Here is a 15,747-nt window from a genome sequence, read left to right on the forward strand (position 1 = left end):
GTCGGCAACACCAGCTGCAGAGCTCCTAGTACCACAAAATAAAGTTATCATATGTTAGTAGTATCCTTGATACTCGTCAAATAAGACTTCAAGCACTTACAACCGCCAAAGACCATACTGTCGCCCATCCAAGACTCCCACCAGGGTGTTCCCCCCATCCAACCAAACGCATCAACCAAGCTTACATAATCACTCTGGCTATCAAGCACAGACCCCCTCCCTAGCTCGCATCCTATAAAACTTCTCCCATCCTCGCCCTCTGTGTAAACTTCTTTCTTATCTATCAGTAGGTGACTAATGTCACTTTGCGTTTCCACTTCGGTGGCTTGCTATGTGTTTTCCTCTCTTTATGGAATTCGTATCGTTCCCGAGCGCATAGAGGGAAGGAGCCCTCACCTAACATCTGCGTGTATCGCCAAATGTGCGACGGAGGTGTGGGAGGGCTGCGACATCTCTTCAAATCTATGAAGAAAGTTTCTTTTTTTTACTCATTCGCAATGTACCAGATTTCCTCACAGGAATCGCCGACTTGCGAGGATTTGGGCAGAGCGCTGCTTTTCGCGGATGCTTTCTGGTCTTGGATATTGGCAAGACTGTTCTGCATCTCCGTGTTGTGTGCCTGTTCATCTCTTTGCTATCCGTACATGGCATCTTGCAGTCAGAAAACATCAAAACCTTTTTATCTCATAATGCCCTGCTTTCACGTGTCTGTGCCATCTCACTTTTCCATAGCGCGAGTTCAGAATTTAATTGACATGGATACCATCTCTTCCGTCGGATTGTCAGAGATGCCTTCTCGAGAACACAATGAGTATAAACACGCGCGCACGCAAGCAACCATCAGACATGCGACGTACTTGAGAGCACAGTGGAGGACAAAAGATTTTGGGGTGTTGCAAATCATCTCGATTTTCATCTACGTGCTTGCTAACAGCATTTGATCTTTTGTTCTCTTTCAAAAGGAGTACACACCACTATCGAACAAGTAAATGTCCTCTAGTAGACGCGCTTGGGGGGAGACATGGAAGCCTTGATGGTCAAGCTTCCAACGTTCTGCCAGCCCTTCTTGAGCAGAGAGACGAGGTAGTTGATGGACAACATGATGTTACCGATCAGCTCATCCTCCTCCATGCCGACGTTACCGACGGCGACACCCATACACAGAACCTTCTTCAGCTGGAACTTGACGGTGGACTTGACCTCGGTGATCTTGTTGGAGAGGTCCTCAGCGTGGGAGACGGGGGTGGGGAACTTGCCGGCTGTTGTGCTGTTAGTCTTTGCTCGACATGATTGTAGTGTAGATGCTTATGCGCTTACCCTTGGAAAGACCGGGACCGAGGAGACGAGGAATCTGCTTGATGAGAGCCTCGGAAGCGATGAAGGCGTCGTACTTGCGAGCGAGCTTCTTGATCAACTTCTTGTTCTTGTTGAGCTTTCTCAAATCCTCAGCGGACATGGCGTCAACACCAAAGTGCTTGGCACGATCGATATCGTGCTGGTCACCGAGAATGCTGTAGTGAATTCCGTCAGCGCTCACGTTCGCCACGAGCACGCGCTCTTTCGCAGGGAGGTTCCAAGTCGTACCAGATGGCCATGTTGGGGCGGGGGACCTTGGGAAGCTTGACGGTACCCGAGAAACGCTTGTCACGCTGAGGGTCGTAGTTCTTGAGTCCGATCTGGAGCTCGACGGTCTCGAGGAAGTTGCGCTTCTTCTCATTCTGGGAGTAGTTGAGGAGCTCCTGCACGTTGGTGCGCACTCCGGCGACAGTGATCTTCGACATGATGCTGGCTGTCTTCCAAGAGGATCGAGTTGATACTTTTGGTGAGGAATTGTGCGTAATCGACTTCAAGACGGCGAGGCGGCGGCGAGAGATTTTCTTCAGTGCGAAGTTGCCAAGATTTAGCTTGGCGGGCACGTGCACAGCTCACATCGGACAGGGTCACTTCGTGGAAACAGCGATTAGACTTTAGACTATGCTCGCGAGCATCTACCTTCTGCGATCCTCAATTCTCTTCACTTCAGTGACCGAATGTTCTCCGTTCTGCTGCTGACTCACAAAGGGTCTATGGAAACAAGAATGGTGTACACGATCTTCAAGCAAGTCCACTCTCCGCAATATCCTCACTCCGCAGCACCCGCGATACCCGCAATGCTCACCTTGTTTGTTCGCAAGCATTGCTTGTAACACTGCATGAATGATAGATGCGAGCAGACGAGTTCCCGATGTGACTCTATCATGGTCTGGTCTTATCAGCGCTGCCGTTGAACACGATGCGAAACCTTGGACGGTATCTCGCGTTTGAATAATTGTATCAGTGTTTTCAAGGTGCATTGAGCATTGACGAATTGCAGTGATGCTCGAAGAAGCCAGCAGAACAAAGCAAACACATGGCCTATATTGATTCCAGCTTCGACCTGCTGTGAAGGGAACGATCGTCCATGCTGTTTTACAAGAATTACATCAAAGGCTTTCCTCTAATCAGCGTGTAGTTGATAAATGCAGGTATCAAAGTCGAAATTAGAGTTTGGAACTTTGAGGCGAAAATCGTACCGAAGCCGAGCAGATTGCGTCAAACCCGACTTTTCTCCTTCTCATCAGTCACGAATAACATCAAGTACACCGATGACAGCTACGGAGATGTATCAAATGAACAAATACCCCCCATGGATGTAAGAGATCTGTTGTGACTAAGTGCTCAGCATCAGCTAGAAACTTGCAGCGATAATGGAGAGAAAGAGACCACAACCACCTTGATCTGGGGTTGGTGAGAGTGGGTCTTACGCGCCTCTGACCCGTTGGCCATCACAGCAATTTCTGACCGAAGGACCACCGCAGATGTAGTGGCGCCTTGATATATAAGCCTAGTTGACCCATCGATCTGGGCACCCCGAAGTCATGTAAATACCTTCGTCATCTCTCGTTATCTATCGTGACAAGTTTTGTTTTCTTGTTGCACACCAATCTTCCATTCACGACCATGCAGTCGTTTCGCCAATATAAACAACTCAGACAAGCAGTCCAGAAACAACTGGAAAGAGACACAGATAAGGCCAAGGCACTTTCGGCATACACTCAGCAACATGGACTCGACAAGCATGAAGAGTCCCAGATCTTCGGTGGCCAGCCTCTTGAGGAAATCGAGACACCAAGCCGTGATGAGGAATCATATGACGAGCAAGAAGCACTTGATGCGATAGTCGAAGACGAGCTGGAAGACTCTTACCCTCAGGACGACAACCAGAACGCACTCAACAGGATCCACACATCTAGGAGCCATCACGCCGATTTGGCACGAACAAAAAGCGAAAACGCCGATCTGTCCAGGATACCGACACACAGGACGCATTACTCTGAGCGAACTGCCCTAGGATATTCTATGACTGGTATCAATGCGCGCTTGAGAGCTACGAACGAGAGCGAGAATGGCCATGTCTTTGTGGTTGAATGGGAAGGTGCTCATGATCCACTCAAGCCGCACAACTGGTCTACAGCCAAAAGGATGTGGGCAACTGTTGTCGTGTCTCTTGTGGCTGTTGCGGGTACAGCGGCTTCGTCTATCGATGCTGCCGTGCTGCCTCAGTATGCCGAGTACTTCCACGTCAGCGAAGTTGCTGGGTCACTTGCGACTGCAATGTATTTGATCGGTTTCGCCGTTGGTTCGCAATTCGCTGGCCCGTTTTCGGAGACTTTTGGAAGAAACATCATCTACATAGTGACTATGGTCATCTATATGCTTTTCTTACTTGGCTGTGCGCTGGCTCCTAACTTTGGTGGACACATCACCATGCGCTTCTTCGCAGGGTTGTTCGGCTCAACACCTTTAACAGTCGCTGGTGGCACTATTGCCGATCTCTGGAACCCGCTCGAGAAGACCTTTGGATTCCCGGTCTATGCTTTTATTGGTTTCAGTGGACCTCTTTTTGGACCAGTCATTGGCTCTTACATCGGCCCCAGTGGTATGAGTTGGCGTTGGTGCGAGTGGCTCATGTTGATACTTGGTGGCATCATCACTGCTATCATTATTGTTGGTCAGCCAGAGACATATGGACCTCTTTTACTTTCCTGGAAAGCTCAACACCTCCGTAAAGAGACAGGCGATGACCGCTACAGATCTCCCTTGGAGGTGCGCCGTACTTCCCTATGGACTCGCCTGAAGATTGCTCTCTACAGACCTTTCGCCATGATCTGGACAGAGCCTATCATCTTGCTCATGTCATTGTACCTCACAGTCATCTACATTGTGCTATTCACCTTTTTCATCGGTTTTGAATTTGTCTTTACACAAACCTATGGTATTTCTCAAGGCATCACCAATATCATCTGGGTGGCGGTCTTTGTCGGATTCTTCCCTCTCTTTGGTACATTACCTCTCATCTACTCTTGGACAGTCAAGGACATCAAAGCGCAAGAAGCGGCTGGTGTTGAGAACCCTGCTCCCACGCCCGAGTCTCGTCTCTGGTTTGCCATGATCGGTGGTGCATTTGCTGTGCCGGTCTCTCTCTTCTGGATGGGCTGGACTGATTATGAAAACATCTCGATCTGGTCTCCCATCGTCGCCTCAGTCTTGTTCGGATACGGTGTCATCACCATCTTCATCTCGGCTTACATGTACATCATTGACTCGTATGCCATATACGCTGCGAGCGCATTGTCGTTCGTCACCTTCACCCGCTACCTTGCAGCTGGCGGTATGACCGTGGTAGGTGTGCCATGGTATACCAACATGGGTGTCCACTACACACTCACTATCCTTGCGTGTATCAGTGCACTTATGGTGCCTGTGCCATATGTTTTCTACATTTATGGCGCAAGAATCAGAACTAAGAGCGCTTATGCTGTGCACAAAGCTTGAGGCACATTATTGAATCCTGGCAGAGCTGTTGAGCTCATGCATACTCGATTAGTACGGCATGATGGCAGATTTCATGTTCTTTTTTTTTGCATTGCGTCGTTGATTACATTATACCCATAGACTTAGACTTATAGCGTTTCGTAGTGTTTTGATAGATCCAACTTTTGTGTAAATTTTCAACCACCGTCAAAAGTTTGAAACATCTACTTGCAACCAGTACCGTATATGTTGTTGCAACGGGACTCGCACCCCTCGCAGTTGTAGTACTGTGGTGCAGGAGCAGTAGTCTCCCTCAACTCCCAAGCGAAAGGCAGACAGGTTGAAGCGCCCTGAGGACCAGCAGACTGAGCATAGACCGCCCAGACACCGTCATCTTCCGTAGGAAAGGCAGCCCAGTTCCGAGTGTAGTACTTGAGCAAGAAGCGCCCATCAGTGGTATTTGCAGTTTGCAAAGTGTAGCTGTAAGAGACACGCGCCGGAGTATAGTTGTCGGAGTCTGCGGCAGAGTAGCCTGGTTGTCCGTTGGTGGGGGTGAAGATACGTTGGCCACCCTCTTCAAGGACACCCATCCACCAAGTTTGAGCGTATGTGGGACCAGAGATGATGGTGGTGTTTCGGGACGGGCAATCAGGGTCGTAGGATGGGCAGGTCGCTGTGGTGAGCTTGCCGATCCAAAATTCCCCGTTGTTGGCAGTGATGGGGAGGCCGTCGATTGCTGGCTTGCTGGAGTTGTAAACGTATGGAATGTATGCTGATGCTGCCAGGGTGGTCGATACCAAGGCTGCCATGCCTGTGAGGATGGAGTGCTTCATCTTGATCTTTTGATAATTTGGGAAGAGATGAATATCGGCATCGATCCTGGCAGAACTGGGAAGATGTTCTTATATAGTCTCTACAGCTTAGCAGAGCGTCATGCAGAAAATCGCCATATCAAAATTGAATCGAATTACCTGCCCAATTATACGGGACACGGAAAGTACCTCACTGTTTATTCCTTCTTGAGGTGGGTCGCCCGTAGGAGCATGATCGACCGACATCATGATGCAAATTTTGGCGACAACTATGACCTCAATTTATCTGCTGATTCTCATTGTAAAAGTACTTCCGAGGAATGACAAGCTGTAGAAAGGCACAGTCGCCAGTCCATGTTTGAAGAGCTCGCAAAGAGAGTCAAAGAGACGATGGTTCTGTGGACATCCATACAGGTAGGTCGTAGAAAGTAGTATGTCTCTACGAGCGTGACACTCTTTAGCACATAGAGAGGAGAGGCCTCAAGTTGTTTTGAAGAATGGGTCAAAGACAAAGAACGTGACTGCGTCGCCAACAGACGATGGAGGACATTGTGTTGACGTTGTTCGCGAGGAAGGCATGGCAAACCTCGGTCGCGAAGCTCACGCGTGATGTCGCCTGGCAAAACGGCGCGTCTTGAATGGCCTCGACAATTTCGAGACCAGCTCGCTCACTCTTTCATACAGAACATGACCACAAGTTTGGTAATGAGACACGCATGCATCTGCACGTCGGTCAACGTTTCTGGCTTCTACATCTGCCTGATGACCTTCCATTCCAAGGACACTGTGTAACGTCGTGAGGCTTCAATATGTCGTCTCCCTTCACGACCATATTTCTCCCCTGAACACAAGCCAGATTTTCTTTATCTCTATCGGCGGCTAAGAGTATAGCCTGAGATGCACCAATCGCAATCCGGATTTGCGAATGAGGCGATGCTTGGTACCTGCAGGTCATTCTCGTAGGCACCAATGAGGCAGCTGACCAGCCAACCACAAGACTCGTGCACCGGGTTACTAAAGAAAACCCGCTTTGGCACCCCGTGAATTAAACCAAGCCTCACATGCATCCCAGGCTGTTGCGGCGAAGCAAATTATCATTGATTCACCTGGTGTCGGCTGGCTTCGTCATGTCGCAGCCGGTCTGAGGAGTCAGTCGTAAAGGAACATGGACCTCTTGACTCGAGGCAGATAAGAGTAGGCTGTCTCGCTGTTTCGCCTCTCAGATTTTGGTCTGATTACTCGACAAGATGGCCAACAAGATACACTACGATTTCACAGACACTTTGCCCGGTATGGAGCGCTCAGATTCGGCCCACACGAATTCGAAGAAGCCCAAATCAGAAGCCTCAGCCTATGAACCTCTACCTGATCATGCAACCGGATTCCGTAACATGGATCTACCTGATGTACTTGAAGACTCGGTTCAGCAGCTTTGCACTCCAACATCTCGGAACTTCATTGTAGACTTTGGTGATGAGGAAGCATGGGTGTCCTTCGATCAACCAGCTGAGACAATCCGTTCCTTGCTCGACACACCACGTTCGTCCACCCTTCATACTCGATGGATCAACATCTGGTATCCTTTCCATCAACGGCCTCTTCTTGAGCTACTGGCACAACAGTACGACTTCTCGCCGAGATTGCTGGCACTGATGAGCTCCGACCCGAAACGTGTGAGACAGTATCCTTCTCAGCCTCTCAATGTTGAACAGAAGAATGAGGCAATCCTGCGACGCTCGTTCGAAGACATCGAGAAAGGATTGTCATCGACTCCGCCACCTGCTACGGACACTAGCTCACTCTCTAGTTGCAATCCTGCACGCACTGGAAACTTGTACGACATTGTCGATGGTGTGTGGCACTACACATCTCTGGACCAAGGCCGCAGCTACCTATGTCTGGGCTTCAACAGTTTGTATAACGTGCATGCTGTCGAAACCGGATGCGGTGTCTCGGAGGAAAGTACTGGAACCAAAGACGCACCTCTGCCTCACATCAAGCGAGTCTGGACATGGCTTCTCATCTGCGCAGACAAGACTGTCATCAGCATCAATGAGGATCTCTACCCATACTGCGAAGGTCGACTGTCACACCCTCAGCAGCTGGTCATGATGGAAACACGTCGCAATCTGATCAACGTCTTCCGCTCACTGTCCAAGGTTGAGGACAGCAGAGAAGCAAACCCACTCGTACTCCTACCCATCAGGAGACGACTCGGTGACACCAAAGAAGAGACGGCACATCGTGACAAGGACGCACCTGGTCTGCTGTTCTACTACCTGTTCGAGAACTGGTTTAATAGCTACTCTCTCATCACGCGTAGAGAGAGCAGATACGGTATGGAGTTGGAGAAGCTTGTGAGTCTTGCCGTTCCTGCCCAATGTGAATTCTGTTACTGACTTTGAGCAGCAAAAGGAAATGTTCTCAGCACCAAAGCTCCACCACATCGATCTGTTGCATGGTATTGGCAACGAGCTCGGAGCACTCAAACGCCACTACAAGAGCTACATCAGACTTGTCGATCGAGTGACCGAGCCACAGTCAAGCACCTTGGCATCGAGAACAGGATCTCGCGTCCCGAGCAAAGCAAGCCAGGAGACCTTTGACAAAGTCGCCCATCAAGGAGCACAATCATTGATGGGTATTGGTCTGACCAGCGCGGCCATTGTCCGCTTCGAGCGACTCCGAGATATGATCAGTTTGTACGCGCTGGCCGAGTGCAAGGATTACCTGCATCAGAAGGATGGATTAGTGCAGATGAACTTCCAGCTTGTGGCCATGTCGCAGTCTGCCGGAGTGGATCGCCTTACTAGGGTTGCTTTGCTCATCAGTAAAGCAACCATCTTGTTCCTCCCGCTGACCTTCCTTACCGAATATGTCTCTGCGGATCTCGGAGTGACGTACTCGGTCAAGACCTACTGGATCGCGTTTACTGTCGTGCTTACTCTGAGCTGGATCCTGTTGATGGGCTTTGGTGTGTTGAGTGGTACAATGGAGAGCTGGAGCCTGTTTCCAAAGTTGAAGGCGGCCTGGTCCAAAGTCAAGAACTGGAAGAGGAAGAATGATTGAGAAGAGGAGGAGGAGGAGGAGGAGGAGGAGGAGGATGTGGATGATGGCGATGATTGGGTGATTGTGAAAGATATGGCTGAGAAACAACAATTGCATGATACAACGTACAGGACAATGAACAATATGAAATCAAACAGAATACGCAAACAGAGGGGGGTATCATATAGTTGTATACAAACGCTTTGCATTGCACTCTCCTGACCAATGTCTCAAAGCAAATCAGAGATGGTGGTCGTGGTGGTGCTTTGCTGTTGTCGCCACTTGTCGAGTGCCTTTTCACCATCATACTCGTCATCAGAACATCTTTCCCTCACCATGCCCCAAGTCCTACTCCTGACAATACTCTCCACCATCAACTCACTCCGCACCAGAGACGCCAAAGCCTCTGTTCTCACTTCCCTAGGAAAGTACCTCCCACTATACGGATCCAACCTCTCATTCACCACTCTTTCCCTCGCCTTTGCATCTTCCACCTCCCTCAGTATATGATCAGGATCATCAGGGTCTGGAGAAGTCGCAACACCGCCACAATAAGCTAGGACATCACTTCTCGCCTGCCAGGATGGGAACAAGACGTTTTGCTTAAAGGATTCGCATGCTGGGGCGGGGATTGTGCGTTTTCCGGTTGAACGGGGAAGGCTGCGGGATGTACTTGTTGGGTCGAAAGCAGAGGCGCTGGGGGATAGGAGGGCGTTTAGGTTTTGGGAGATTGTGTCGTCTACGGCGCTGCGGGATATACGGAGGAAGTCTGAGCGAGATGTGTTAGATCAGTCAAGAGGACGATGGATAGGTTGCAATTGTATGCGCACCTCGAAGAGCGGTCTGGTTGAAGCAAAAGGCCGGTGTGAGTCTGGTGGAAGGCGTTGTGGTTGGTGCTGCCATGATGGGTGTGGGAGCAGCAGGCTGGGGGGTAGGCGCAGGGGGAGTGGATTTCCAAAAGTAGTTGGCCAGTTTGAATATGTTCCTGCTGTCGGTTATGAATGATTGCCTCTCAGACTTGAGCTGGGAGAAAGAGAGAAAGGCAAGTTCAGAGTTGCTGCATCACCAGATAGCCTGTTCACGGGCACAAGCCGGACTTAAGGGCATGCGGTGAGCGTCATCGAAAAACAATTTGGCGCGTGTCGAGGCAAGCACGCGTCGGCAACACGTCTCGCAGCTACCTGCCTCCGCCTGATTCTGCCTCGATCTCTGTTCTCTGTGCTCCTGCCTGTCTTGTTTGTATATCGATGCGGGCATCTTCTAACACACTACTACGTCCCTTCCACTCTTTCAACTGTTTGCCTCATTGCCGCTCCGTCTATCCACAATCAGCACACTATCGCCCCCAGCTGTGCTTCAGAATGCCACCCAAGCAGCAAGCTACTCTCGGGTACGTAAAGAGCTCGCAGACAGCTCTAGGGTGCGCAACAGGATCAAGAATCAAGAGCGCACTTGGGCAAGCTTGAAACATGACTGACTGACTCATAGCAACTTCTTCGCAAAGCCCAATGGCTCGAAACCCGCCCCTCAACAGTCGAAGCTCTCTTTTGCGACAAAGTCAAAGTCGGATCCAAGGAAGCCTAAAGATGAAGAACAAGAAGACATCGAAGATGGCCCATCCGACACCAAAGCTGCAGTAAAGGACGAGCATCCCGAAGACGTGAAGGAAGAGCCCAAGGACAACCCTGCATCGCCCCAGCCGACCAAAAGCACAAAGAAGAGAGCAGCAGATGTCAAGGAAGAAGAGGAAGAAGAAGCTGCAGCTTCAGAAGAGGAGCCGCCTACCAAGAGACAACGCAAGAAGCCCACCAAGTCAGCGAGTCCGAAGAAGAAGGCAAAGCAGGAACCTGTTTCAGACACCGAAGAGCCCGTCAAGGAGGAAAAGGCGGCGCCCAAGAAGCCCGCAGCTACGCCACCGACGCCCGCCAAAGTCGAGAAAGAAGATATCACAATGAAGGACGGCTCCGAGACTGACCCTCAATCCGAGGCAGAAGAGGTCGAGTCAGACGAGGAAGAAAAGCCCGAAGTCGCTGCAAAGGCCCGCGCGAAGGTTCAGAGCACATTCAAAGCAAACACGAAAGATCCCTACCCCGACTGGAAGGCTGGCGATCCGGTGCCTTACGCTGCTCTCTGCACAACCTTCTCCAAGATTGAGATGACGACAAAGCGTCTTGAGATCATGGCACATTGCTCTCTCTTCCTCAGACAAGTCCTCCGACTTACCCCTCAAGATCTACAGCCTACCGTCCTCCTCATGCTGGGTAAACTTGCTGCAGACTACGCTGGTATCGAGCTTGGAATTGGTGAAAGTCTGATTATGAAGGCTATTGGCGAATCAACAGGTCGTTCACTCAAGATCATCAAGGAAGATCAGCAGAAGATCGGTGACCTCGGTCTTGTTGCAGCAAAAAGTAAGGGCAGTCAACCCACCATGTTCAAGCCGAAGTCTTTGACTGTACGCGGTGTGCATGAACAACTCATGACCATCGCCAAGATCGAGGGCGCTGGTGGCCAAGGTCGCAAGGTTGCTGGAATCCACAAGCTACTCTCTGCTGCCGACGCAAATTTGCCGAAGGGCAAGGGTGTCGACATCGAGGAGGATAAGGGTGGTCCCAGCGAGGCAAAGTTCATCGTCCGCACTCTCGAAGGCAAGATGCGACTCGGTCTCGCCGACAAGACTGTTCTTGTTTCAGTAGCACAAGCAATGACTTTCCACGATGTCATGACCAAGACCAACAAGGTACCAAGTACCGAGCAGCTGGAGAAGGGTGAACGCACTCTGAAAAACGTCTACAAGTAAGCGCTTCATGACATCTCTTGGATCGAATGTACAAAGCTAATTTCGACACAGCGAGCTCCCCAGCTACGAAGTCATCATTCCCGCATATCTCGAAAATGGCGTGTTTGCCTTGCACGATGCTTGCAAGCTCCAACCTGGTGTCCCACTGAAGCCCATGTTGGCAAAGCCGACCAAGTCTATCACTGAAGTTCTCGATCGCTTCGAGGGCAAGGACTTTACCTGCGAGTACAAGTACGATGGAGAGAGAGCACAGATTCACTTTGTTGCTCACGATGCCGACCTAACCTACGCCACTGCTGCCCCTACTGCTGGCAATTCTGCCAAGGGTGTCTCCAACATCTTCTCGAGAAACAGTGAAGACTTGTCCAAGAAGTACCCAGATATTCTTGCCAAGCTGCCTACCTGGGTCAAGGATGGTACCAAGAGTTTTGTCTTGGACTGCGAAACAGTTGCCTGGGATGTTGATGAGAAGAAGGTGTTGCCCTTCCAGCAGCTCATGACAAGAAAGCGCAAAGATGTCAAGACCGAAGACATCAAGGTCAAGGTCTGCGTCTTTGCCTTTGATTTGCTCTTCTTGAACGGCGAGGCTCTAGTCAACCAATCATTCCGTGACCGCAGAGCTAAGTTGTACGAAGCATTCAACGAGGTTGAGGGAGAGTTTGCGTTTGCTCAGTATGGCAACACCAACGAACTCGATGCCATCCAAGTCTTGCTCGAAGACTCTATTAAAGCTTCCTGCGAAGGTCTGATGGTGAAGATGTTGGACGGACCAGAGTCATACTACGAGCCCTCGCGTCGCTCGCAGAACTGGCTGAAGGTCAAGAAGGACTACCTCGCAGGTGCAGGAGACTCACTGGATCTAGTCGTCCTCGGTGCCTACTACGGCAGAGGAAAGCGCACAAATGTCTACGGCGCCTTCCTACTCGCCTGCTACAACAACTCCTCCCAACAATACGAATCTGTCTGCAACATCGGCACCGGCTTCTCGGAAGCCCTCCTCGAATCCCTACATGAAACCCTCTCACCCCTGGTTATCGACCGCCCCAAGCCCTTCTACAGCCACTCGTCGGGCAACAAAGACCAACCCGACGTCTGGTTCGAACCACGTCTAGTGTGGGAAGTCAAGACCGCCGACTTGACACTCTCACCTCGCTACAAGGCTGCTGCTGATGCGCTGAATGATCCCAGCGGCAAGGGAGTCAGTCTACGCTTCCCGAGATATATTCGCGATCGTGAGGACAAGAAGCCGGATGATGCTACTACGGCCAGACAGGTTGCTGAAATGTACAAGAAGCAGGAGTCTGTGGGCAAGAACAAGGGTCCTTCTGTTGATGATGACTTTGAGTACTGAGTGGGTAGGAGATGTATGCATTATGGCGTTGTTATTTGGTAGAGGGTAATTGCTTTGTTCTGAATTGGATGGGATGGGATGGGTTGGGAAGGAGAGTATTGTGAATACTTCATGGTTCGATTGCTGTTTCTTTCTCTTTCCTTCTGTATTATCAGTTCTTGAAAGGAGAGGAGGTTGAGCTAGGTCAGAAGTTTGAACGAATGAATGCAACAGTGTTGATGGTATTTCTATTCTCCCAACGCCCATGACTGATTTTCTCAAGTCGGTGACAGACGTTGATTCAATATGAGTAACCAATGGAATGTTCTCCTTTATTTTTCCAACTTTGCTACATCCTTCCATCTTACACTTCGACATGGTATCCGGCGAAATCAAAAGCCTGTGTCTTTTCACATTCCTGTTTCAAGAGGCAATACAATGGTTGATGGAGAAGGCATGGCGAAGTACGAGAAACTGGTCGAGTAAAGCGGGGGAAGATGAGGCCAAGGACAATGTAATGGTCATGTCTACGTGTACATATGTATAGAAGCCATGTTAGATCTACGGCAGGGTGTAGCCACCGTCAATGACCATATTCGCGCCCGTCATATAACCTGTCCATGTCAGCATTAGTCTAGAAATACATCACTAAGAATTAACTCACAGCAAGCATCGGATGCAAGAAACACGTAAGCCTATCTTTGTCAGCTCTTTATTCTGTATGCTAGCATGGGCCAACCTAACCGATTTAAGTTCTGCAGCTTTTGCCATACGAGCACCTGGGATCATGTCGAACCACTTCTTTCGCCATTCCTCAGGGTGAATTGATAGGATGTCAGTCTCGACGAAGCCTGGAGAGATACAGTTGACTCTGGCGAAATCGGTCCACTCAACAGCCAAAGACTTTGCCAAATGTACCAATGCGGCCTTTGAAGCATTGTATGCTGCTTGCTTCTGAGGTATGTTGACCAAAATGGCACTAACGGAAGCAGTGAAAATCATAGAGTTACTGCCTCCTTGCTGCTCAAAGATTTTGCCGGCGGCTTGAGCGGTGTACATTGCACCATCGAGGTTTACGCTCATAATCTCGCGCCATTGGTCTTTGGAGTAGTCGAGTCCTGGCACTTGTGATGCAATGCCGGCGTTTGCGACGCATACGTCTAGCTTTCCAAAGTCTTTTGCGATTTGGTTGATGGTGTCTGTGATGTCCTTTTTGTTGGTAACGTCGGCTTTGTAAGCAGTGACCTGATGGAGTATGATGTGGTTAGCGTCCATGACGGAATGGCATCTACTACAACACAGTAAAGACTCCCTACGATGCACTCATTGACCGTCATACACACGATGCTGGGTGAAATATGGTAGTAAATCAAAGTACTCTGCAACCCGACAGTACGATCATACGCTATCCCTCCGGTGGACTCTGGACAGAAGAGAAAGCTCTTGCTTACCTTCGAGCCGGTCTCTTTTGCGATTTTAGCGGCAGTCTCTGGAGCGGAAGTACTGGTGGTGTAGATAAGTGCGACCGAGGCACCAGCTTCCGCGAGCCCACGAACAACTTCAAGACCAATACCTCGAGCTCCTCCTGTCACTGCTGCGACCTTCCCCTTCAGAGAAAACTGGGACAGGACAGGAGTGTCGACGTTTTCTGGTCGATAGAGAGGCATGGTGATGTAAGAAGATTGGTCGAGTTTGCAAACGAGTCTCTGGATGGAGGACGCTGTGAGCTGCAAAGGAAAATAAGAAAGAGGGTGCGAAGACGAGAGAATTGTTGCAAGGACCTCATGCGACCGACGCATCATGGCAACCGCTCATCGCGTAATGGTTGCGACTGCATTGTGTTCGACAGCATGCCTACTTGCGGAAGTCCCACACCTTTGATGTGGAGAGGTAGAGGAAGGTGGGATGCGGATGATCTCGGTAGCGGTACACAGTCACCCTGGCCAAGCTCTCTCCAAACGCCGATCATTTCTCGCTTCTTCTTCGACCCCTCCGAGGTGGGTGGTTCGTCACACTGCTGACTGCGAGGCACGCCTTTGCACAATAATCCAGAATTGCTAACATAATGGTCATATCATCGTTGAAATAAGCCTAGCTGGGCTGGTTTGGCGTCTAAATTCGACATTAATAGCTCGATCCAGTAGAGTCTCGTCGATTGGTACTCTTTATCGTCACATCCCTCTCCTTGCTCGTTCGATTGATGAACTCGGCATTAAAGACATCGTTTTCGTCATATCTGGTACAAGCAGCCTCATAGTCCTTTTCGAAACCAGTGTCCAAGAACCGTTTGACGACCCTCTGCCTGCCAATTTCATGATCAATCTCCACGAACCATCGTTCGTTGACTAAGCTTGATATCCGTGCCCATGGGAGATCCTCGCAAAGTACGTAGAGACCTTCAAATATGACTATCGAGGCATCGCCAGCGACGTTGAGATTGTGACTGTCGACGTCTTCCACGTGTATAGTGAAGGGAGACTTCAAGTCGTTTGGCTCTGTAGTCTGTCTCTGTATTTGCTGAACCAGGTCCACGGCGGCCGCTCCTTTAAAAGTCCATGATGGGCTTTTTGGCAGTATACTACTAGTGTCGTTGTGTGAGTCCTGGGAGCATCCGTCCACTGATATGACGGAGCAAGAGACGCCGCTCTGATTGACGATTTTGGCGACCTTGGCGGCAATCCGGCCTTTGCCTGACCCCGGTGGGCCGGCGAGGGCTATGAGAAGTCGTTTGTCTTGTTTCCTGGATACATCTGGATCTGGTAGAGCCTGATAACAGGCCAAGGCACGCGATGCCAGATCGTAATATTTTTGGCCCATGTGATGGATAGCCGGGATGTAGTAGAAGTGCCGGGCGTTGTCGGGCTGGATGGGGTGTTCTGTACGCCTAAGGATGATCGAGTGCAAGAAGGAAGCAAAAAACCGAC

At 50.1% G+C, this 15,747-nt stretch overlaps 9 protein-coding genes across 9 annotated transcripts; 4 read left to right on the forward strand and 5 right to left on the reverse strand.

The window, feature by feature from the left end:
• Positions 1–996: 996 nt before the first annotated feature.
• AUEXF2481DRAFT_47250 (uncharacterized protein) lies at positions 997–1,781 on the reverse strand (the record flags this gene model as incomplete). Its single annotated transcript, XM_013487465.1, has 3 exons — positions 997–1,259; positions 1,318–1,511; positions 1,585–1,781. The coding sequence occupies 3 exons, from the start codon at positions 1,779–1,781 to the stop codon at positions 997–999; spliced, it is 654 nt and encodes a 217-aa protein (XP_013342919.1).
• An 825-nt stretch (positions 1,782–2,606) lies between these two features.
• Positions 2,607–3,320, forward strand: AUEXF2481DRAFT_73644 (uncharacterized protein; the record flags this gene model as incomplete). The annotated part of the gene is made up of 2 exons (XM_013487510.1): positions 2,607–2,671; positions 2,722–3,320. A coding segment is annotated over exon 2 (339 nt), but the record flags the coding sequence as incomplete, so codon positions are not given.
• A 58-nt stretch (positions 3,321–3,378) lies between these two features.
• AUEXF2481DRAFT_66648 (uncharacterized protein) lies at positions 3,379–4,854 on the forward strand (the record flags this gene model as incomplete). The annotated part of the gene is made up of 1 exon (XM_013487509.1): positions 3,379–4,854. The coding sequence occupies one exon, from the start codon at positions 3,379–3,381 to the stop codon at positions 4,852–4,854; it is 1,476 nt and encodes a 491-aa protein (XP_013342963.1).
• Positions 4,855–4,955: 101 nt separating this feature from the next.
• AUEXF2481DRAFT_264380 (uncharacterized protein) lies at positions 4,956–5,936 on the reverse strand. Its single transcript, XM_013487535.1, has 3 exons — positions 5,805–5,936; positions 5,631–5,744; positions 4,956–5,573 (listed from the first exon to the last, which is right to left on the reverse strand). The coding sequence occupies exons 2-3, from the start codon at positions 5,664–5,666 to the stop codon at positions 5,058–5,060; spliced, it is 552 nt and encodes a 183-aa protein (XP_013342989.1). The 5' UTR covers positions 5,667–5,744; positions 5,805–5,936; the 3' UTR covers positions 4,956–5,057.
• Positions 5,937–6,671: 735 nt separating this feature from the next.
• On the forward strand, positions 6,672–8,816 carry AUEXF2481DRAFT_264515 (uncharacterized protein). The gene is made up of 3 exons (XM_013487536.1): positions 6,672–6,839; positions 6,893–8,002; positions 8,055–8,816. Exons 2-3 carry the CDS (start codon positions 6,893–6,895, stop codon positions 8,712–8,714), a joined length of 1,770 nt encoding a protein of 589 aa, XP_013342990.1. The 5' UTR covers positions 6,672–6,839; the 3' UTR covers positions 8,715–8,816.
• A 107-nt stretch (positions 8,817–8,923) lies between these two features.
• On the reverse strand, positions 8,924–9,596 carry AUEXF2481DRAFT_30259 (uncharacterized protein; the record flags this gene model as incomplete). The annotated part of the gene is made up of 2 exons (XM_013487356.1): positions 8,924–9,462; positions 9,524–9,596. 2 exons carry the CDS (start codon positions 9,594–9,596, stop codon positions 8,924–8,926), a joined length of 612 nt encoding a protein of 203 aa, XP_013342810.1.
• A 295-nt stretch (positions 9,597–9,891) lies between these two features.
• Positions 9,892–13,134, forward strand: AUEXF2481DRAFT_40857 (uncharacterized protein). Its single transcript, XM_013487405.1, has 3 exons — positions 9,892–10,083; positions 10,182–11,489; positions 11,545–13,134. Exons 1-3 carry the CDS (start codon positions 10,055–10,057, stop codon positions 12,842–12,844), a joined length of 2,637 nt encoding a protein of 878 aa, XP_013342859.1. The 5' UTR covers positions 9,892–10,054; the 3' UTR covers positions 12,845–13,134.
• A 250-nt stretch (positions 13,135–13,384) lies between these two features.
• On the reverse strand, positions 13,385–14,490 carry AUEXF2481DRAFT_5774 (uncharacterized protein; the record flags this gene model as incomplete). Its single annotated transcript, XM_013487285.1, has 4 exons — positions 13,385–13,437; positions 13,488–13,518; positions 13,568–14,068; positions 14,275–14,490. 4 exons carry the CDS (start codon positions 14,488–14,490, stop codon positions 13,385–13,387), a joined length of 801 nt encoding a protein of 266 aa, XP_013342739.1.
• A 457-nt stretch (positions 14,491–14,947) lies between these two features.
• On the reverse strand, positions 14,948–15,640 carry AUEXF2481DRAFT_5775 (uncharacterized protein; the record flags this gene model as incomplete). Its single annotated transcript, XM_013487286.1, has 1 exon — positions 14,948–15,640. The coding sequence occupies one exon, from the start codon at positions 15,638–15,640 to the stop codon at positions 14,948–14,950; it is 693 nt and encodes a 230-aa protein (XP_013342740.1).
• Between the last annotated feature and the right edge of the window lie 107 nt (positions 15,641–15,747).

This window comes from Aureobasidium subglaciale (genome assembly GCF_000721755.1).
Source record: "Aureobasidium subglaciale EXF-2481 unplaced genomic scaffold scaffold_13, whole genome shotgun sequence".
NCBI classification, from domain to species: Eukaryota; Fungi; Ascomycota; class Dothideomycetes; order Dothideales; family Saccotheciaceae; genus Aureobasidium; species Aureobasidium subglaciale.

Coding starts and splice junctions, on each gene's coding strand:
- AUEXF2481DRAFT_264380 (XM_013487535.1), bottom strand. CDS start 5,666: ATGAAGCACTCCATCCTCACAGGCATGGCAGCCTTG. Junction 5,574..5,630: donor TCACAGGCATGGCAGCCTTG/GTATCGACCACC, acceptor AACTCCAGCAAG/CCAGCAATCGACGGCCTCCC.
- AUEXF2481DRAFT_264515 (XM_013487536.1), top strand. CDS start 6,893: ATGGCCAACAAGATACACTACGATTTCACAGACACTTTGCCCGGTATG. Junction 8,003..8,054: donor GTATGGAGTTGGAGAAGCTT/GTGAGTCTTGCC, acceptor GACTTTGAGCAG/CAAAAGGAAATGTTCTCAGC.
- AUEXF2481DRAFT_40857 (XM_013487405.1), top strand. CDS start 10,055: ATGCCACCCAAGCAGCAAGCTACTCTCGG. Junction 10,084..10,181: donor AAGCAGCAAGCTACTCTCGG/GTACGTAAAGAG, acceptor ACTGACTCATAG/CAACTTCTTCGCAAAGCCCA. Junction 11,490..11,544: donor ACTCTGAAAAACGTCTACAA/GTAAGCGCTTCA, acceptor ATTTCGACACAG/CGAGCTCCCCAGCTACGAAG.